General features: G+C 45.8%; 1 protein-coding gene across 4 annotated transcripts in view; it reads right to left on the bottom strand.

Annotated features, from left to right (window-relative positions):
* The window catches only part of SV2C (synaptic vesicle glycoprotein 2C), a 206,287-nt gene that overhangs the window by 74,653 nt on the left and 108,574 nt on the right, over positions 1-23,060 (bottom strand). For all 4 annotated transcript variants that reach the window (XM_023618157.2, XM_070233384.1, XM_070233385.1 and 1 more), the window contains one exon: positions 22,740-22,891. In XM_023618157.2, the coding sequence (XP_023473925.1) occupies positions 22,740-22,891 (152 nt within the window). The remainder of the gene's footprint in view (positions 1-22,739; positions 22,892-23,060) is intronic.

Genomic DNA, 23,060 nt, shown 5'->3' on the forward strand with positions numbered 1-23,060 from the left:
AGCTACCTGCCGTAGGACCTCAGCACGTTCTGTTGGAAAGAAGGGGCAGTAAACATTTTCTCGTGCACGAGTGTTGGGGACTGAGGCTTGGAGAACCCGAGGGCAAGGGGGCAGAAGTAAGAAAGTCAGCCTCTGACTCTTACTCCAGGATTCTTGTGTTACTTCATCTCTGCTCCTCACATATCTTATGCTCAGAAAATGCGTAGGAAATGAGTAATTAAAACAAACTCCAACAAAATCCTTGACATTTTTTTCTTTTCAACATTTGGTGTGGAGGGCTGAATGAATGACCCTCCCACCACCACACTGTCAACAGCACCGTGCAAATAAAGTGCATCTTGATTGCCCCTTTTACCAACGTTCCCCACTCTCATGCCCTCCACCCCCACCCCCATAGTAAATGTGTTTTAATTGTAAATTTGAATTTGAATAAAACTCTTGTAAGTGGTGTCTTCTCGCTTACATAACGGCAACATGGGAGAGTCTTCACTTTTTTCTCACTCTTTTCACTCGGCGTTGTTTTATGATGGATTGAGTTGCCATTGTGGTTTCTAATTGAGGCAAAGGATCCCACTACCTTCTGCACACCCATTCCTCTGGTGATGGACAGATGGCTCCAACCGCCTCCTTTCACAGGCAACATTGCTGCGACCCCCCTTAGACATGGCCTCTATGGGTCGACACATGAATTTCTCCAGGAATTTACCAGGGATGGAGTCTGCCAGGTCAGTGTGCATATTGATACATTTGACCAGCATCATCTGATGGTTCTCCAGAATGACTGTACCAGTGTACCCTCCGTACATACTTCAGAAGAATCCCAGTTCAAGGCTCCCCACCCCAAACCTCATCCTTCTCCTCACTTTGTTTTTCTTTTTTTTTTTTCTTTTTGCTGAGGAAGATCTACCCTGAGCTAACATCTGTGCCAATCCTCCTCTATTTTTTTGTATGTGGGACACCGCCACAACATGTGGTAGTAGGTCCACATCCAGGATTGAACCTGGGCTGCTGAAGCTGAGTGCGTGGGACTTTAACCACTGCACCACAGGGCCGGGGCCCCACTTTCAGTCTTTAGTCATTGAGGCCCCAGCCTCAGCGTGGCTTTGAAGAGGAGGGCCGGCTTGTCTCTTGCCATTTGGCCCCCACGGGATTGTGGGCGCTGTCCACATGCATCACCGCTCAACACACCTCCCATCTCCTCTGCCGGGCACTGTCTTGCCCTCTCTAAACAGGAAAAGGTAGGGGCTAACCACACATCAGCCTGGATCCTGGAGGGCGTGCATCCCAAGTCCAAGTTGAAATAAGCCGTCAAGAGCCTGTGCTCAGTGCCTGGAAGGAGCAGTTGGTCTTTGTCTATTTCACTACTCTCCTACTCATTTCTAACGTCCCGCCTGAAGGAAGGAAGGGACTTGAAAGCTGGGAGCAAAGCTTATTCGTCCTAAGAGACCCTCAGGCTCTGAAGCAATGAATGGCACTGCAAAGTCGGATGAGGGGCTGAGTGCCAACTGCCTTCTCCCACCAGGATGGTGGTCCTCAGCCTAGCAGACACAGGGGGTGGGGGCGGGCTGGGCAGGTATCAATGGGGTTTCCATTTTCAGCTGCAGTTTATGCAAATATTGGTTCTAGAAATTTCCCTGCTCTCCTGGCTAGGCCATTTGGAAGATCTATCCTGGAAAAGAAGGAGAAGGGAGAGGAGAGGCATTGCCACTGAATTTGGAGAGTTTTTGATGGAAAGCTGGGCATGAGCCAGAGTGGGTCCAAGTGGCTTCTTGGGTGTCAGTCTAGTAGAATGGGAAACAACACAGTGAAGCCACTAAGAGTGTGGGGTCTGAAGGCATGCTGCATGGCTCCGAATTCCTGCTCCTCCACTTTACTAGCTTGGTGACCTTGGGCAAGTCACTTAACTCCTCTGGGTGTCAGTTTCCTCACCTGTAAAATGTAGACAGTCATAGTACTTCTTCATGGGATACTCGTAAAAATTAATATATGTTCACTTCTCAGAACAGGGTATGGCACATAATATTTGCTCATGAAATGTTAGTAAAAAGACTGACACCAAATCTTTCACCGAGGAGGTGAGTGAGGGACTGTTTCCGCCCTGCTCCCACCTCTCAGTTCCTCCCATTCCCCCTGGGAGAATGACCTCAGCCTCAAATGGAAAACCACGGAAGTCTGGAGGCAAACTGATGGTTTTCTTGCCTCTACTTTCCAGCTGCTCAGTTCTGGATTTTCCGATCCTCCGCACTCTGCTGCCCAGTCCTCCGGGAGTGCAGCATGAGGCAGCCGCCTCAGCGTGACAGTCAACTCTCCGATTTCCCAAAGCCTGTCCACTGTGAGGTTCCTCTGCTGTGAGCCACAAACTCTGAGTCACAGAGGCCATCTTCTGCCCTGTCACTCTTCGAACCCTTGCCATGGTGACAGGCTTTCCTTTGGGAAATGCCCACGTGGATCTGATTTAGCTGGAATCGATTCCTAATAGCAGGGAAACTCTCCCTGATGGCGCCGTGTCGAACAAACACCTGACACTTTGAATAAATGCAACAGTCTGGACCCCTTCAGCAGCCTGCAAAGGCCCCGACACCACACTCTGAAATCGGAATGTGAGTCATGGGCCAGACAATAAAAGGGAGAGAGAGAGAGAAAGAACAACAACCCAAAAGCTTGAGAACCACTTTCAATTACAATAATGTAGCAGAAGCTTAGCCATGACAAAACCTCAGGTCATGTGAGAGCTACTGATAATTCCGCTATGGTAAGCAGCAGCGCCCACAGAGGTCTGATGTAAGTGGAAGGTGATGGAAGAAACGAGTTCCTCCTCTTCAAGCCCCATCAGGCAAAACCACCGCCAGGATAGGAACTTGTTCCTAAAAATGCTGATTCACAAAGGAAAAAAATAACCTCACAGCACAAGCTTATTCAATAACACTGATTAGAACTGGGAGCACTTTGTCTTGGATCAGATGCGTGCAGGGGTCTACCATCCCTAACCAGGTTATTCGTTACACGGCTCTGGGACTCAATTCAACAAAACGCTCATTCTGGCTAGGCTGGGTCAGGCATTGTGCTTGGCATCATGGAGGTCACAAAGATGACAAAGACTTGGCCTTAAAGAGTCCAGAAGTTGCTTCGAGCACTCAGGAAATTTTTAATTGAAGCTATGAAGAAAATTCTAAAAATCCTGGCCCCCAAATAAGGGCAGAGGCGTGCACTGGGCACAAGAAGGGCATGAGCGAATGCCTCGGCGAGCATGGTGAGAAGGAATGGCCTGTGAAGGAGCAGAACGAACATTTTAGTGATGGAAATGCTCCATATCTTGATTGAGGTGGTAATTAAATTGTATATCTTTGTCAAATCTCATCACTTAAAACTGGTGAATTTTATTGTCTGTTGTATTCATTTCCTATTGCTCTGTAACTAATCACCGCATGCTTAGCGGCTTAAGAACCACACAAATTTATTATCTTACAGTTTGGAGGTTAGCAGACCAAAATGAATCTCATTGCACTAAAAGCAACGTGTCCACAGAGCTGTTCCTTATGGAGACTTGAGGAGAATCTGCTTCCCTGCCTTTCCCAGCTTCTCGAGACTGCCCACATTCCTTGGCTCACGGCCCTCTTCTTCTGTCTTTAAAGCTGGCAACACCACGCTGAGTCTCACCCATACTCCCACTTCTCTGGTTCTCTCTTCCCACTCCATCTTCTGCTTTTAAGGACGCTTGTGATTCAATTGAGTCCGCCAGATAACCCATAATATCCCTGTTTTAAGGTCAGCTTATTAGCAGCCTCAATTCTACCTGCAACCTTAACTCCCCCTTGCCATGTAACCTCACATATTCACAGGTTCTGGGGGTTAGGACGTGGACATCTTTGAGGAGGAATCATTATTCTGCCTACCACCCATGTGGATTATATCTCTATAAGGATAAAATTAAAAATTGGTAGATTAAGAATTGGAGAGACTTCATATAAATATCCAGAATTCTGCCTTCTCCTGGTAGATCAGATCCGGCCACACGGGGCTTCAATAGCTGCATGGCTCCATCTGTGGCAGCTGAGCGGCTGCCAGTCCTCCAGAGAGGGCGCAGACTCTCTCAGCTGCTTCAGTTGTCCTTCTCACCAGCTTCACTTATTTATATCACCTGCTTGGTCACTCAGATAGTTAAGTTGGCCATCTCGGTCTTAAAGTGTCAAGTCAAATGAAACCACAACTCGTCTGACTCTTCACAACTCCTCTTCCCTTCTTGCCCCACTCCTCCCAGTCCTCCACCAACCCGCCAGGCTGTGGAGCTCTCTCCATCTGGCTCAAAACACCGTTTGTATGTTAAAGAACACGGTGGAATTGAAAGTGGCCCCCGCAAGGCTGCACTCCCAAATCCATCACAGGATCTGAGAAAGGGGTGCTGCCTGTAGGCTGAAACAGGGAAGATGAACAGCAAAGCTTGGATTCAGGGCTCTTCACTGCTAGCCGAGACTGGATGTTTCTCCACACTCCTACCTTAGCCGAAGAGCATCTCCGGCTTCCAGCATGGGGCCAGGCACAGAGCAGACGCCCAAAAAATGTTTGCTACACCCAAATGTTACACCTCATCAAGTAATTTAGATGAAGGCTCAATTTCCATTTGCTTAGTGGTGATGTCTTTTGTAGAATTTCATATGAGTGTTAGGACGGCTCATCTCATTAAGATTGCAGTAACCATCCCACAACTAGCACACATTGTGTTCTTTTGTCAGATTTCACCCACTTTAATTCTGCCAGATTTAGAGCCCAAGCAAGCTATGTCCCCACCACACGGTTCTCAGGCTCACTGTTTCCAATCTCTTTGCAAGCATCCTGCCCACGATCATGGCTGCCTTTTGTCTCGTACGTTCCACAGCGTGATGGGCAGCACAGCTAAAGAGCTCACTGAGAGGTGAGTGTGAGGATGGGAATAAGTGGACAATGCAATTTACTCTGTCCTCAAGTGGAGACAGGCTCCAACGTTACAAAAAAGATCGGGCACTTCCAAACTTGAGAAGGATGCCTTTAGGAATTACTTACTTGCATAATGAGATTCCCCCACTATGCTTTCAACCTCCAACTGTCCTGTTTAACAGTCTGTTCTTCCACGGCTCTATTCTAGGCTTTAACCGTGCATCTGATGGAATTAGTGACATACGTGTCTGCAGGGTGGTCCAGCTGTGCTCAATGGCCACATCTGCTAAGATGCCACACCCTGGGTCTTTAACTGGGATTGCCTTGAGACCCTCTAAAAGCAACTCAGAGCAAATCTAAGCTCCATTTTGATAGAGAGACAGCTGCATAAAATCTAAGCACTAAATCAGCTCACAAGAGAATAGGGACTTCTAGCTCATTCCACACCAATGCCTCTGCTGGTAGGTTATGTAAAAATTAAAGTTTGGCTTACTCTTTACAAACGAAAGAATTTTGCGCTTGTGAAAAATAAATGGGCAGGGGGCTGGCACTGTGGCCTAGTGGTTAAGTTTGCCCGCTCCGCTTTGGTGGCCTGGGTTTGGATCCTGGGCACAGACCTACAGACCGCTCATCAAGCCATGCTGTGGCAGTGATCCACATACAAAATAGAGGAAGATTGGCACAGATGTTAGCTCCTGGCGAAGCTTCCTCAGTAAAAAAACAAACAAACAAAAAAACAAATGAGCAGCTCTACAACCTTCCATCTTCACAATCTGGACAAGTGAAGGGAGTATTGCTTTTGGGGCTCCTACCAGGCATATGAAAGAAAAATGACATCCAGGGTCTTTAGCCTGCGCCCTCAGATACCAGGGAAGCCTTCTCTACCTTTCCACAAAACTGTCACTATCTCTCGCCCTCTAAGCCAGTTCAATATCATTGATGGAAATCTGGGGAATGGTCATATGCTCAAAAAGGAACATTTTAGAAGACGACGATTTTTATGTCCATCCAGGTGAAAGTTAATTCAGAAGCACGGCAGCTAGTCATCAAGACTTGGTGATGGTGCTAATTGTGAGCCCTGGATGAAGGATCCAATTAGGTTAATGATGAATGCAGCCCAGCAGGGGTATTTTCACAACAGTTCTTTTCAAAAAACACACACACACACATGCATTTTGTCTAGTTCAGAATATAGAAATGGTCAGAGAAATGAGATGGACAGTCCTTATGGAACCATAAGGACATCATAAGACCATATTTAAGAGAGAAAAAAGATCAGTGTTTCAGGGCTAGGTTTGCAGAAGGTATCTCAAGGAAAACACTAGAAAAAATAACTTCCAATGCCTTCACAGGGTTGGGGGAGGGGGTGCTTCTGATGACTGAGGACCCTATATTTGCTAAGCTCACAGAGCGTGGTGCTATGGACTGAATTGAGTCTCCCCAAAATTCATGTTTAAGCCCTAACCCCCAGTGTGACTGTATCTGGAGACAGAATTTTTAAGAAGCAATTAAGGTTAAATTAGGTCATAAGGGTGGGTCCCTAATAGGATAGAAGAAGAAGAAGAGAGAGAGAGAGAGGGAGGGAGGGAGGGCCAGGAAGAGAGCCCCAACCAGAAACCAAACTGACTGGCACCTTGATCTTGGACTTCCCAGTATGAGAACTGGGAGAAAATACATCTCTGTTGTTTGAGCCACCCAATCACAGCAGACTAACACAGGCGGGGTGTGCAAGTCTGGAGTGGGAAGCTGGGCAGAGCTGCACGTCTCTGCATAAGAAAGGGGAGTGGGGCGGGCAATGCAGTCAGATTCCTAGAGGAAGGGGACAGGCCCGTGAGGTGGCATGCTGTGTGGGGACGGGAGAGAGACGACAGAATGTAGCCTTTGAAGAAAACACTAATGTCAAACAAGCACTTAGGAAGTTGTGAGTTATAAGGCACGTGATGTAAAAATCTCTACTGTCTCTTAGGACATTTGCAGAAAGAAAATTTTAAAAATTACAGAATTCTGGGTGCGACTGGTTTTTCTTATGGCAAATGATGGAGGCTTAGGGCTTAGACTGCTTGGCGAGGGGCTGCGACAGCATCACCCAGAGAGAGGCGGGATGGCAAGCTGCCACATGGGCCACCTACGCTCACTGTAGAGACCACTGTGATGGTTACAAACAACCTCTGTGTCACTCTTTGAGAATGTTTCTTAGCTTTGCCATGTCTGGAGGACATTCTGCAGAAATGAGGATCAGAAGGCTGGTTCCAAGTTCTAATCTTCCATCTTCTGTGTCACTTTGGGAAATGACAAACTTTCTATGCAACAGGTTCTCCATTCAAAGAGTGGCAATAACACCTACTGTTGTCGCTTTTGCTCCCAAGATTCTTAGAATAAACAAGATGATATAAGTAAAAATGCCCTTCAAGAAAGGTATTACCAATTTTTTGTACTTTTTATTTCAAAATAATTAGAGAGTCACAGAAACTTGCAAAGATAGTCTAGAGAGATCCCATGTACCCTTCACCCTGTTCCCCTCAATGGTTAGAAATAGCTAGATCTGGGACACCTAGAGGACAATACGAGAAGCAGGGAATTCAGACTGATACGATGTGTGTGTATAGTTCTGTCATTTTATCACACGTGTGGATTTACGCAACCACCTCCACAATCGAGACATACACGACTCCATCAACACGAAGGCCTCCCAGGGGCCATCCCACCATGGTCACACCTGCTCCCCTTCTCACCACCTCTAACCCCTGCCAACCATTCATTTGTTCCCCATCTCGATAGCTGTCATTTCCAGAATGTTATGTAAGCATACGTTTTGAGACTGTTTTTTTCACTCAGCAAAATGCCCTCGAGGACCGTACAAGGTGTTGTATCAATTGTTCATCTCCTTTCATTGCTGAATAGCATTCTATGGTACTGTAGGACATTTTGGTTGTTTCCAGTTTGGGGCTATTACCAAAAAAGGTGTTAAGAATAATTATGTACAAGTTTTTATGTGGACATAAATTCTCATTTCTCTGGGATAAATGCCTAGGAGCGCAATTGTGGGTCATATGTTAGACGTGTTTAGTTTTTTAAAGAAACTGGCAAACTATTTTCCAGAGTGGCTGCACTATTTTGCATTCCCACCAGCAATGCATGAGACATCCACTTTCTCTGCAACCTCACCAGCATTCGGTATTGTCACTAACTTTTTAAATGAAGTATTTATATTATAAAATGTATTCACTATTTGTTCTCAAGACAAACCCTAATGTCAGCAGCTCTTGGAACGGGGACCTATATCTGTAGTAAATGAAACCAGCTTGTCTGGTTGTATTTGTTGCAGATACAGGTGCTACTATCTCTACTGGAGATCAAGATCTCTGGGATTCATGGAAGACCTGGTCTGGTAATGAGACTGGGATTCAAGTTTGCTTTGGGGAGGACCCAGGGGTCCAGTCAACCGTGATCTGAGGACCAGGGACGTCCAGTTGGCTGAGATGCTGCAGAGGATTCAAATTGGCTAGGACTCTTGAGAGCCCCGTACCCACCTTATCTGAAACCAACATGAGAAGGCCACACTAGCCCACGCTGTCCCCACCTGCATATGGGCCCAGCTTCTCCATGTGACTCACATTAGTGTGTGCTCAGCACCTTGTCTGAATGAGGGCCTGGGGCACCCTGTCTATAATGTTACCTGTTGGTAATTATGATCTTGTAACAGCAGGTGGCGCCCCAAGAATTGCAGCTTGCGTAGAAAACAACTCTGTGACCTTGGAAGAACAATGGAACCAATACAAAAAGCTCCTTGGAACACTGGAAACAGAAGCTGTGTAATTTGAGCTGATTTTTCTTGCACAGTAAGAGTTTTTTGGGTCTGGGTGCTAAAATTTGAGTTTGCTGATGGGCCACGCCAGCCACCTCGGCTCCTGGCCTTTTCTTTTTTTCTTTTTCAGTTTTTTTTTTTTTTATTGAGTTATTGATAGGTTACAATCTTGTGAAATTTCAACTGTACATTAATGTTTGTCAGTCATGTTGTAGGTGCACCACTTCACCCTTTGTGCCCACCCCCCACCCCACCTTTCCCCTGGTATCCACTAAACTGTTCTTAGTCCATAGTTTTAAATTCCTCATATGAGTGGAGTCATACACAGATTATCTTTCTCTCGCTGGCTTATTTCACTTAACATAATTCTCTCAAGGTCCATCCATGTTATTGCAAATGGAATGATTTTGTTCTGTTTTGCAGCTGAGTAGTATTCCATTGTATATATGTACCACATCTTCTTTATCCATTCGTCTGTTGATGGGCACTTAGGTTGCTTCCACGTCTTGGCTATTGTAAACAGTGCTGCAATAAACATTGGGGTGCACAGGACTTTTGGGATTGCTGACTTCAGGCTCTTTGGATAAATACCCAGTAGTGGGATGGCTGGATCGTATGGTAGTTCTATTTTTAGTTTTTTGAGGAATCTCCATACTGTTTTCCATAGTGGCTGCACCAGTTTGCATTCCCACCAGCAGTGTATGAGGGTTCCTTTTTCTCTGCAACCTCTCCAACATTTGTTGCTATTAGTTTTAGATATTTTTGTCATTCTAACGGGTGTAAGGTGATATCTTAGTGTAGTTTTGATTTGCATTTCCCTGATGATCAGCGATGATGAGCATCTTTTCATGTGCCTATTGGCCATCAGTATATCTTCTTTGGAGAAATGTCTGTTCATGTCTCCAGCCCATTTTTTGATTGGGTTGTTTGATGTTTTGTGATTGAGTTGCAAGAGTTCTTTATATATTAAGGATATTAAGCCTTTGTCAGATATATGACTTGCAAATATTTTTTCCCAGTTAGTGGGTTGTTTTTTTGTTTCAATCCTGTTTTCATTTGCCTTGAAGAAGCTCTTTAGTCTGATGAAGTCCCATTTGTTTATTCTTTCTATTGTTTTCCTTCTCTGAGAAGGCATGGTGTCCAAAAAGATCCTTTTAATACTGATGTCAAAGAGTGTACTGCCTACGTTTTCTTCCAGAAGCCTTATGGTTTCAGGTCTCACCTTTAGGTCTTTAATCCATTTTGAGTTTATTTTGGTGAATGGTGAAAAAGAATGGTCAATTTTCATTCTTTTACATGTGGCTTTCCAGTTTTCCCAGCACCATTTGTTGAAAAGACTTTCTTTTCTCCATTGTATGCCCTCAGCTCCTTTGTCGAAGATAAGCTGTCCATAGATGTGTGGTTTTATTTCTGGGCTTTCAATTTTGTTCCGCTGATCTGTGCACCTGTTTTTGTACCAGTACCATGCTGTTTTGATTACTGTAGCTTTGTAGTATGTTTTGAAGTCAGGGATTGTGATGCCTCCCGTTTTGTTCTTTTTTCTCAGGATTGCTTTAGAAATTCGGGGTCTTTTGTTGCTCCATATGAATTTTAGGATTCTTTGTTCTAATTCTGTAAAGAATGTCATTGGGATTCTGATTGGGATGGCAATAAATCTGTAGATTGCTTTAGGTAGAATGGACATTTTAACTATGTTTATTCTTCCAATCCATGTACATGGAATGTCTTTCCATCTCCTTATGTCGTCATCCAATTCTCTCAGAAAGGCCTTGTAATTTTCATTATATAGGTCCTTCACTTCCTTAGTTAAATTTACCCCAAGGTATTTTATTCTTTTTGTTGCGATTGTGAATGGTATTGTATTCTTGAGTTCTTTTTCTGTTGGTTCATTACTGGAGTATAGAAATGCTACTGATTTATGCAAATTGATTTTATACCCTGCAACTTTGCTGTAGTTGTTGATTACTTCTAATAGTTTCCCAATGGATTCTTTGGGGTTTTCTATATATAAGATCATGTCGTCTGCAAACAGCGAGAGTTTCACTTCTTCCCTCCCTATTTGGATTCCTTTTATTCCTTTTTCTTGCCTGATTGCTCTGGCCAGGACCTCCAGTACTATGTTAAATAAGAGTGGTGATAGAGGGCATCCTTGTCTCATTCCTGTTTTCAGGGGGATGGGGTTCAGTTTTTGCCCATTGAGTATGATGTTGGCTATGGGTTTGTCGTATATGGCCTTTATTATGTTGAGGTAGTTTCCTTCTATGCCCATTTTGTTCAGAGTTTTTATCATAAATGGCTGTTGGATCTTGTCAAATGCCTTCTCTGCATCTATTGAGATGATCATGTGGTTTTTATTCCTCAGTTTGTTGATGTGGTGTATCACGTTGATTGATTTGCGGATGTTGAACCATCCCTGTGTCCCTGGTATGAATCCCACCTGATCCTGATGTATGATTCTTTTGATGAATTGCTGAATTCCGGTTGCCAAAATTTTGTTTAGAATTTTTGCATCTATGTTCATCAGTGATATTGGCCTGTAGTTCTCTTTTTTCGTGGTGTTCTTGTCAGGTTTTGGTATCAGCGTGATGTTGGCCTCATAGAATGTGTTAGGAAGTGTTCCATCTTCCCTAATTTTTCGGAATAGCTTGAAAAGGATAGGTATTAAATCCTCTCTGAAAGTTTGGTAGAATTCCCCAGGAAAGCCATCTGGTCCTGGGGTTTTATTCTTTGGGATGTTTTTGATTGCTGTTTCAATCTCTTTCCTTGTGATTGGTCTGTTCAAATTGTCTGCCTCTTCTTGAGTGAGCTTTGGGAGATTGTAGGAGTCCAGGAATTTATCCATTTCCTCTAGGTTATCCATTCTGTTGGCATATAGTTTTTTGTAGTATTCTCTTATAATCTGTTGTATTTCTGTAGAGTCTGTTGTTATTTCTCCTCGCTCATTTCTGATTTTGTTTATTTGAGCTTTCTCCCTTTTTTTCTTTGTAAGTCTGGCTAGTGGTTTGTCAATTTTATTTATCTTCTCAAAAAACCAGCTCTTTGTCTCATTGATCCTTTCTACTGCCTTTTTCGTTTCAATAGTATTTATTTCTGCTCTGATTTTTATTATTTCTCTCCTTCTGCTGACTTTGGGCTTCATTTGTTCTTTTTTCTCTAGTTCAGTTAGGTGTGCTTTAAGGTTGCTTATTTGGGATTTTTCTTGTTTGTTAAGATGTGCCTGTATTGCAATGAATTTTCCTCTTAATACAGCTTTTGCTGTATCCCATATGAGTTGGTATGGCATGCTATCATTTTCATTTGTTTCCAGGTATTTTTTTATTTCTTCTTTAATTTCTTCAATGATGCATTGCTTGTTCAGTAGTGTGTTGTTTAGTCTCCACATCTTTGCGCCTTTCTCAGCTTTTTTCTTGTAATTAATTTCTAGCCTTATAGCACTATGATCTGAGAAGATGATTGTTATTATTTCAATTTTTTTAAATTTGTAGAGGCTTGTCTTATTTCCCAACATATGGTCTATCCTAGAGAATGTTCCATGTGCACTTGAGAAGGATGTGTATTCAGCTCCTTCAGGGTGGAGTGATCTATATATGTCTATTAAGTCCAATTGTTTTAGTTTTTCATTCAGCTCCACTATTTCCTTGTTGATTTTCTGTCTGGATGATCTGTCCATTGATGTGAGTGGGGTGTTGAGGTCCCCTACTATTATTGTGTTGTTTTTAACATCTTCCTTTAGGTCTGCTAATAGTTGCTTTATGAATCTTGGTGCTCCTGTGTTGGGTGCATAGATATTTATAAGCGTTATTTCTTCTTGATGAAGTGTCCCTTTGATCATTATATATTGTCCCTCTGTGTGTCTCTTTACCTGTCTTATTTTGAAATCCACTTGGTCTGATATGAGAATTGCAACACCTGCCTTTTTTTCCTTGCTATTTGCTTGAAGTATTGTCTTCCACCCCTTCACCCTGAGTCTGTGTTTGTCCTTGGGGCTGAGGTGTGTTTCCTGGAGGCAACAAATTGTTGGATCTTGTTCTTTAATCCATTTTGCCACTCTGTGTCTTTTTATTGGAGAGTTCAATCCGTTCACATTGAGAGTGATTATTGATGCATGTGGACTTAATGCTGTCAATCTGTCGCTCATTATCTTGTTTTCCTGTGTTTCTTTTCCTGTGTGCTTTAGACTACCCATTTAATACTGCAATTTCTTATGCTGGGTTTCTTAGATTTTTCCTTATCTATGACTTGTGACTCTGTTCTGTACTTTATTTTAGTGTCTACCTTGAAGTCTGTATTTAGAATCTCGTGTATAATATAGTCTATTCTCTGGTGGTCTCTTACTTACTTGACCAATACTGATTTAGACCCTTTGCTCTTCCCCTCCTAAATAATTATTTTCATTTTTTATTCCAACTCATCTTATTAATTTGTAGTTAGAGTGCTAAGATCGTCCTTGTTTTGGTAGTTTCCTTATTTTTACCCTAATGCTATAATTGAATATTTGCTATCCTGTTCTGGTTCTATCCATCGGTCTCCCTAGTCTGTGGATTGTGTCCCCTTTCTCCCTTTTTTCTTTTTTCAAGTATGAGAGCCTTCTTGAGGATTTCTTGTAATGGAGGGCTTTTAGTTACAAATTCCCTTAACTTTTGTTTATCTGGAAAAGATTTAATTTCTCCCTTATATCTGAAGGAAATTCTTGCTGGATAGAGTATTCTTGGCTGAAGGTTTTTATCCTTTAAAGCTTTGAATATATCACTCCATTCTCTCCTAGCTTGTAGGGTTTCTGTAGAGAAATCCGCTGACAGTCTGATAGGGGCTCCTTTATAGGTTATTCTCTTTTTTTTTCTTACTTCCCTGAGTATTCTTTCCTTATCATTCCTATGTGCCAACTTTACTATTATGTGCCTTGCGGTGGGTCTTTTTACATGGACAAATCTAGGAGATCTAAAACCCTCCTCTACAGACATTTCTCCGTTGATCCCTAGATTTGGGAAGTTCTCTTCAATAATTTCGTTAAGCACACTTTCTGCTCCATTTTCCTTTTCCATATTCTCGGGAATTCCTATGATCCTTATGTTCTTACTCCTCATTGAATCCATTATCTCTTGGAGATTTTCCTCATTTTTTTAAATTCTTAGTTCTCTTTCTTCCTCTGTCTGGTGCCATTCAGCCTGTCTGTCCTCGATTATGCTGATTTGCTCTTCTAGGTTGTCTACACGGGCATTCAGGGAATCCGTATTCTGTTTTATCTGGTCCATTGTGTTTTTTCATCTCAAGTAATTCTGTTTGATTCTTCTTTATGATTTCAATCTCTTTTGTGAAGTAACTCCAGAACTCGGCTTGTTTCTCTATCTTTCTCTCTACCTCATTGAGTTTTTTGATTATAGCTGCTCTGAACTCATTATCACTTAGTTTACCTAATTCCAAGTCCTCAGGACTTAATTCTGTGTTTTTATTGTTTTCCTTCTGGTCTGGGGCTTTTATAAATTGCTGGATGGTAGAGGAGCGGTTTTTTCGCATGGTGGTAGAATTCAGTTGCAGTTACAGCCTGTCGCCACTAGATGGGGGCCAAGAGCGGCATGTTAGCTCTCTGCCTTCGGGGCAAGATGCCTGCACCCACTGGCTTTGTTGGGGGGGAGGGTCTGTTACTCACACGGGCCGGTCTGGGTTCAGATCAGTTCTGTTCTCTGGTCTCCCAATGCCCTTGATTTATGGGATCCCCGTGGACGGAAGCTTTCCCCCCATCAGCGGGTCTCCACTGAATCAGCCGCAGGAGTCCTGGATGATCCCCCTGGTCGTGCGGCCCCTCCCCCGCTCCTTCCCGACCCGCGCCGCAATGATGGCAGACTCTGGGGGAGGGAGCGATGTTCTCTCCTACCGTTCCGGCGCCTCCGAAGGTGTAAGCAAGGTTATGATCTCCGCCTTCTTGGTATTGTAGGTCTCTAACGAGCTGGCATTATGTTTATTTTCTGAAATTCAGTTCTTCCAATCTTTTGTTGTATATTGGAGGGGAGAGAATCCCGGGTCAGCTCACCCCGCCATTTTGCTCCGCCCGCGGATCGGCTCCTGGCCTTTTCTGAGCATGGTTCCCGACCACTCTGTGAGCTACTCAATATGTTCCCAATAAATTCTTGTTCTGGGTAAGTTAGCCAGAGTTGCTCTCTGTTACTTGCATCCAAAACCTGACTGATACAGACTTAAACCACATGAACATTCCTAGAAGATTTTCCAGAGGAAGAATGAGATGGTGCAGCAGAGACGGCCAGTTGTCTCTCAAGATCCACTTTACCCTGATTTGCTTTCTTCTTGCTGCTTGGAATAGAATACGGCTGAACATTTCCAGGACCCTCTTGTGGCCAGGTGTTGAAGTTCTGGCCAAGGAGATTTAAGTGGCTTTGTGTGGGACTTTCAGGAAGATTCTTGGGTGCACAGACATAACCTTACACAACCTTCCTGCTCTGTGCTGTCTAGAACGTGGTTGGAAGGTGCCAGGAATGGTGAGAGAAGGACCTGGGGCCTTTGATGATGACTGTGGCGCTACCATCCCAGCCCTGGACTGTCTTCCTCCAGGCTTCTTTTATGTGACATAAAACCAATTTGTATCTTGCTCATGCCTGCTAATTTGCTTTTTGCTCTTATATCCAGTCAATCCTAATCTTAATTCATACAGTGGGTGAAGATGGAATGTGGGATTCTGGGGAGATTTTTAGGGTCCAGCAGTTTCTTAGGCTTAAAAAAAAAAAGTTGACTTCAGCCTCTACGCTCACATCTACTTTGAAATTACAGTAGCTACTACACCTGTCAATAGGTGTTGTTACTTAATATGCTAATGCATCTTGATAACAGTATTTTGAAACAATTGGTTTCCTTTATAATCTTATTTATTTCCCTTTCTGCATTTAAAAGCATTACTCGGAATGGAGGTCTGTAGGCTCCACCTGACTACCCAAGGGATGGATCACAGATGCCAGCTCTGCAGTGTCGCCCAGCAGTGTCAGAGCACAGCAGCCTGCAGTCCCACACAGCCACACGTGAGCAGGAAAGCTGCCATATTTCTAAAGCTCATTCCTTGTCTTAAGATCATGTGTGTGAGGTAACTTGCCTGGGACAATGCCTGGGACACAGAAGGCCCCCAACAAATGACTGACACCTCTCCCTTTCTGGGGAGCCAGAAGGGAAGAGTTAAGACCTGAGCCCCGGGGTAGCTGGTTTCATGCACGACAGAAGAGGCAGCTCCTCTGCGTTCACTATTCAAACCTCAAAGGTTGGAGTGAGGATGTTGAAAAGCGCTTCGCAGACCCTGCAGAATGCTTGCTCCCTTGAAGAAGGAGACACGTCTTTTGGGAGTGGTCGGGGGAGCTCTCTGCACCTTAGCTGATGAACACGCTTCCCCAGGGGACACAATTAGGATGAGGACAGAGACAGGAGGGCTGGGGGTGGGAGGGCTGGCTTGTGGCTGTGCTTAAGAACAGAGATTTCTGAAACACATGAACAGTGAGACATACTCAAAGAAGCAGCTATACGCATAGACATAATGTCTTCTTCATCTCACGTCCATTTCTTAAGCCCTTAAAGACTTTATCATCATTGCTTGTTGGGTATTTTGGGCTGATTTATCTTATTACTGAGAGGGCAAAACTGAACCTCAGAGTGAAGGAAGTCTGAGCCAAGGGTCATTCTATTGAAATAAAAGATCGGCTGACCCTAAAATGGACAAATTATGAGATCATGCTGGCGTACATGGATGTACAAAATTGATTCCCCTTGCAGTGCCCTACTCAGACAGTCGAGCATAAAATCTTCAGGGCTGTGACATTCAGTGAAATACGGCAAGGCTGGGAGGCAGGGCTCAGGGGAACCTGGCTCCTGGCCCCTGCCTGTTCTGGCTGGGCTGGTGAGGGGACCCCAGCTCTCCCTTTAGGCCTCCCCTGGCTCCCTGGAGTGGAGGCAGAATACTCTGGCATGCCTCAAAGGTTCCTTCTCCTTTTTATCCTCTCTACAACCTTCAAAGGATAAGCTAACAGCTGAGAAAACAAGGTTAGGAAAAGGTGAGTAAAGTCTTTTCATCATCCAGTTCCTTCTTCCTTGCCTCGCCTCAACTTCAGCCCCATTTGTGGAAAGAAAAAGAGTACACTTAATGAACATTTGGCTCAGGACTGGTCTGAGTAACCACTTTTTGTACATAGTCCCTTCACACAGCAACCCTATGGGGTATTATGCCCATTTTATAGATGAAGAAACTGAGGACCAGAGAGCCCAAGGAACTGTCCCAAAGGTGACAAAGCCAGAGAATGGCAGAGCTGGCTTGGAACTGGGCCTGTCTTCCTTCTAAGCCCATGCCGTTAAGCATGGGGCCGGCCGCCCGTGTCCAGGTGTAGGCCACCCTGCTGCTGTTGCCATAACCGCAGGGTCGGCTGCGGACGCATGCCAGCAGGCGAGGGTCATCAGGTTCCCTCCACCTGGGGAGAGAGGCAGCTGGCCTTTAGGATGGGTGTTTACCCAGTATATGCCCTTCGAATATTAATTCACCCAACAAATAAACAGATGGAAGGTTCTGATTCATTGGTTCCCTGTAATCAAGGTTTTACAGTATTACTTTTTCCTTGATTCTCTCATTATCTTAACTTTTATCCTATTTTTCCCTTCCTCTGACTCCTCTGTTCTTCTCACCCTCCAGGTGACGTTTGCACATTTTATGCACCTTAGTCAGCTACTCCCTCTTTTCCTGCAGCTCCGAGCTCACAGAATTTGGAGGGCTGATGCAGGATACGAACCTCATAGCAATAACAGCTACCATTTCTGAGCAGTAATTATGCACTGGTGCTCTCACATGATCATTACACTCGTCCCCACCACAGTGCTGACCAGGAGAGTGGGTGTGTGTGGGGGCATGGGGGAGAATGAGAAGCTTGACAAAGCTCACCCACCCGGAAGCAGCTGGGCTGAGACTGGACATCAGCTCACACCGCCTGCCTTCCTTTGGCCACAGCACCTTCCTTCTCACTAACAAACCTACACAGCCTGCCCTGTGTCCTTCAGCCAGCCAGCCCCTGGGCTCTCCCCTCCTCCACACCCCGGTTTCACCATTAGGAAGAAGAAATTCATCAGCCTCACATGTCTCGTAACTAAAGGAAGTAGAGACATCCCAGTAATTCAGACAACCTCGGAATACGAGTATTTTTAAGCGCAGACATCTCACCGTGGCTGCAGGGGTGGGGGGTGGTCTCGGGCTGTATGGGCGCCCCGCTTGGCCCGGTGGGGTCTGCAGCACAGGCAGCCCCCAGGGAGGCCGGGGCACTCTAGCGCTGAGCGCAGCCCGGGTGCTGGGGGCATTCAGAGCTGAGATGGTCTTCTGAATCGAGAAACTTCCCACTTAGCTAAGTGAATGTCCTTGCTGCACACGGTCACACTCCCAGCAGGGCACACCTCCTCTGACGCGTATGCAGATTTAAAAGGGAAAAGGATGGCAGAGGGTTCAAGGGAGCCAACAGCGCTGCAACCTGGCAGCGGCTCCAAAGCCTGGGCCTGAATGAGCGCTCTCAGCCACGGAGGGAGAGGGCCCGTGAGGCAGCTCCCTACCCACTGTCCCCTGGAGGCACCTGGGTGCCATTAAATGCTGAGGTGTCCTGATTACTAGGAGTAGGGGAGAGAGAGGGGGAGAGGCACGCCCTCTGTTCTCAGACACAGCACTGGTCCTTTTGTGAACCGGCAGCCAATGCCCACTGTGGACTTGAGAAAGGGTGTGGGGTCAAGAAGACCCACACTTTGTCAACACCTGCTCTCCGCAGTTGCAGGCACCTGGTTTTTGAGGCCAGGGCTTTCCTTCTTTATGGGGACTGCCCCTTTGCCACAGGGGGAGAAACAGCCCAGAAACTCCTGAGTGGAGGGAGCTGGTCACAAGGGAGGTGGCAGGCAGGGAAGGTGCCCGTGTGATGACCTCCGATACTCTGCCTCCTCAGGTCCGTCAGAGCCGGCGAGGTGATTTTACACTGGAACCTTCACCTGCTTCCAGGGAAATTTTCAGCCCCAGAGCAGTGATGTGAAGGTCCAGAACCTCGTTCTCCTATGCTGGTACAGAAACCAGGCCTCGGCAGGCCAGGTGGACCCCACTGTCCATCAGGAGGCGCTGGCACAGCCCATGTCTTGACTCGCCAGCCCCCGCAGCACCCCAAACACCCCTCCTGGTGTGGCGTCTAACTTCATAAGAATCCTTCCAGGCTTCCCTCCAGCATCCTTAGTGACCAGCTCGAGGGCTGCTGTGCAGCACAAGCTTGTCTGGAGCCAGAACTCAAGTCTCACGGCATCAGGGTCAGGGCTTCAAGCACTGACTGCTCCATACAAATGCAGAAAGGCAACACCCAGGACCACGGAAAGGCACCTTCTCTCACCATGCCTCCGTGCATCATTTATCATTGGAAATACTTGCCATGTGGAGGCCAACTATTGCTTCCTTCTCTCCAGATCGAATGCTGTTACCGGTGTGAGAAGGGCCAGGACCTGGCTATGAGTCGCTTTATTATGCCCTGAATTCTTTCCTTGCTGGGTGAAAACTCAATGCACAGGTCTGGGTGGCAGCGCTCAGAAGTCTCCTGAATGACAGAGGATGGAGGGGCAAGGACCTGCATGCTGTTGTGGTTTCTACAGGCTGCAGCATCATTTATACACGGCAGAATTTCAGAGGGAAAATAGAAAACTATTTTTTCAGAGGCTGCAGGGAAAGTGGACGGACTTTTAGCCCCTCGTCTATTTTAAGTAAAGTAAAAAGATGTGTCATGGAAAAGAAGAGCTACCCAGACGTCAAAGTTATTTTTTAAGTGTGATTCGAAACCGGATGGCAGGAAGCACTTTAGCCTGGATGAACCCAACAATACTGAAACTCAGACACTGACTGCATACGTCAACCAGGCAGGTCAGGCTCGCTCCACTCTTGGTCCCACTCACAGCCCTCCCTGGATACACTGAGGAAATCCCAGGGGCTCCAAGATCACCTACTGGCAGAGGTAGAGAGCTGAAGAACGTCAAACCAGGCTGCAGGTGAGAACCTCCCGGGGTGCTTTAGAAACTACCGACGCTGAGTCGCCAGCCCATAGAATCTGATTTGATTGATCTGGGGTAGGACCCAAGCATGGGCGTTTTCAGGGGGTGGAGGGAGGAAACACCTTTATGAGAGGGACCAGCCCTGTGGCCAAGTGGTTAAGTTTGCACACTCCGCGTCGGCAGCCCAGGGTTTTGCCAGTTCGGATCCTGGGCGCAGACATGGCACTGTTCATCAGGCCATGCTGAGGTGGCGTCCCACATAGCACAGCCAGAGGCACTCACAACTAGAATATACAACTATGTACTGGGGGGCTTTGGAGAGAAGAAGGAAAAAAAAGATTGGCAACAGATGTTAGCTCAGGTGCCAATCTTTAAAAAAAAAAAATTGTTTATGAGAAAGCGTAACGACCATATAGTGATGTGTACAAATCTTAAGCACCCAGCTTAATGAATTTTTACAAATGCATACCCCTGACCACCCCCTGCCCCCCGGCTCATCAAGACACAGAACATCATCCCCCAGTGCCTCAGCACAGGACTTTTTAAATTAAACTCTTTTATTTTAAAAAAATTAAAATGCTTCGAGTTGCAACCACGAACTCAGCAAGGGTATTTAAAAATTCTTCCCCCTTGGTTTTAATACACAGACAGAATTGATTGTAATAATTTGCTGTTTTTGCCACACCCCTGGTCATGGAAAGCCTTCAGTGAAGCATGGGCATAAGGTTTTAATATGCCGTTACTGATTTCTTAACCAGGTCCCTATTCCTTAAGGTCCCTTCAACACAGAAATTAACGTCAGCCTCAGATACATGTAATTTTGTTGTACTGTGATGGGTTTTGTAACTTGCCATGCATTGTTTATGACCCTCCCCTCTTTCCAGTTCTATATGGTTTAGGCAGCCCTTTTTGCCATAAACAAGAATATCTTATGTGTGCCTGAGAAAAATAAAGGTGGGGATCATTCTAATTTTTTGTGGGTCAGCCACCAACGGATGGGTGGCTAGGCCAGAGACAAAATCTGGAGCCGCCCGCAGCTCAAGGGTAGGGATGTGTGAAAGGCAGGAGTCTGAGGAACTGAATACCCAGTGAGGAAAACCCCCAAACAAAAGCCATGCCCAGGCCTGGTGGGAACGCACGGACTGCAGAAGCCGACTGAGTTTTGAGTTTGGAAAGGCCAGGAGGAGATATTCTGAGATATATGGGAAGGTGGACCAGGAAGGGGACAGCAATACACCCAGGAGCCAAAGAACTGTGCTGTCATCAGAGGCTGAGACACAGAGCGAGGCTGGCCTCAGAAGGAATGCGGCTGCCGAGTAAAGTTGCCGGGTTGTGCCCTGTGAGTACCCGGCAGAGATGGCCAGTGAGACTGTCACTGTGCCCACCTGGACAAGGCACCTTAATTTAATTTGCACACAGGATGCATATGGACTAGCGGCAGCCCCGGGAGCGATGCTGGGTAAGGCTGGACCCGGCCCAGGCTGTGCATCTCCTCTCTGTCTCCTTTCACATAGTTCCTAACAAACAATTCCTTACACAGCAGCTAAATGGCTTTTCCCTTCGGAACAGCCAGTGGAGTGGGCCGGGGGTTAGACGCCACCCTGCAGAGGAAGGTGCTGAGGGAGGCCGAGGTCCCACACCAAGGAGGTGCATCTCCTCTAATTCCTCGGATGGTGGCAGAAGACAAGCTTCACGGTGGACTTAGGTAACTGCCTGGATGAGGGCATCTCTGGCCCAGGAGTGACCAAAGAATCTAAACATGAGAAACCCATCACTTGAGCTTGGCACTCGGAACTCAACTTAAATGTCCGGCAACGAAAAGTGCTCTTCAGTCCAAATAACCAATTCCTTGTGGCTTCTTTTTGTTGTTATTGCTATATACAATTTGGTTTCCATGCAAATTTTTAGGTTTATTAAAAGAAAGTGTGACAACAAGAATTTTGTAACTCAGTATGGTAAAACAAATTACAATGCGTCTGAATACCAAAGGTTGTTCCCTAACAGAACAATGCTTTATAGTGAAAAATTGCTCTGTTCTGAAACAAAAGCAGAAAAATAGAAAATAAGCAAAAACGGGATTTTTGAAATCTAATTGTTTAGATCTATTAGATTTTGGATAGAACAAAGAGTGAGTTTTTGAAGTCACATGTGGTTTTAATTTATGCAGTATTCCTGTTTTGCAAACTTCAGCCTGTTTGCAGTCATACACACATACACACACAAACACACACACACAAACGTGACCAGAACACCTCCCCTCCCCTTTCCTTATACAGTGAATTCAATTCCTGGATTCTATCAACCTTTCCCTGCATTTCACTAGCTGCAGGTGAAGCAAGTGGGGACGTCTGGCTTTTAGGTAGCTGCTCAGAAACAGGAAACTGTCAAGTGCTCAGAGGTGGCAGGAATAGTGAGCACCTGGGAGAAACTGAGGAGGGGGTGTGGGGAGAAGGACAGCAGAGTCACCTCTTAAGTTTTGCAGATGGACGGTCCAGGACCATCAGGATTCCTCCTGGCCTCCCCCCAGTTCTGCGTTGCTTTGGGCTGACGGGGTGGGGCTGACGAGGTGGGGTGACGTGGGCTGAGCTTTGCACTGGGCCCAGAGGGGGTGAACAAAGGCACTTGTGTGTGCCTGATGCATGACAGCCCCAAGAACAACTGGAAGTCATGTTGCCTTATATGTTAATTATGACCTGTGTGTCCTCTCACCTCCACCTGCACGAGACCCCAGAGTTGATAGCACATCGAAAAACAATGAAAACAACGGCTTTCAAAACAGCAAAATGCAACAGGATTCATAAAGGACCATTGGCACAGTGCTGCCTAATACACATCTCTGTGCTGGGGGAAAAAGTCCCAGGCATTACAAAAGGGAGAAACACAGTGAGGACAGTGCTGTTCTCGCACCAGCATTTACAAGAGAGGAAAGGGATGGAATGGAGGCTGAGGTAAAACAAGGCCCCGTCCGGCTGCTGCATGGCCAGCCTCTTACCGTAGTGCGGGATGATGGCCCAGGCCATAGCAGAGGCGTAGATGCCGCCAATCATCCAGAACATGCAGAGCCAGCTCAGATGCTCGCCCCGCTTCTCTCGGGCCAGCACTTCAGCAAAGTAGGAGAACACGGTGGGAATGGCTCCTCCAATCCTGCCGAGAGGTACAGAGAACACATGAGATCAGGGCCTCTACAGCCCACGTGAGATACAAAGGCAGGAGCCAAAGCAGGCTCGAACATCACACGCTCTCTTTCTATCCCGGCATATGGAGGGACACACATTTTCTAACATCAGAGCCTCTGTGTTTAACGCAGGCTTAT

The sequence above is a fragment of the Equus caballus genome, chromosome 14 (genome assembly GCF_041296265.1).
Source record: "Equus caballus isolate H_3958 breed thoroughbred chromosome 14, TB-T2T, whole genome shotgun sequence".
NCBI lineage: Eukaryota > Metazoa > Chordata > Mammalia > Perissodactyla > Equidae > Equus > Equus caballus.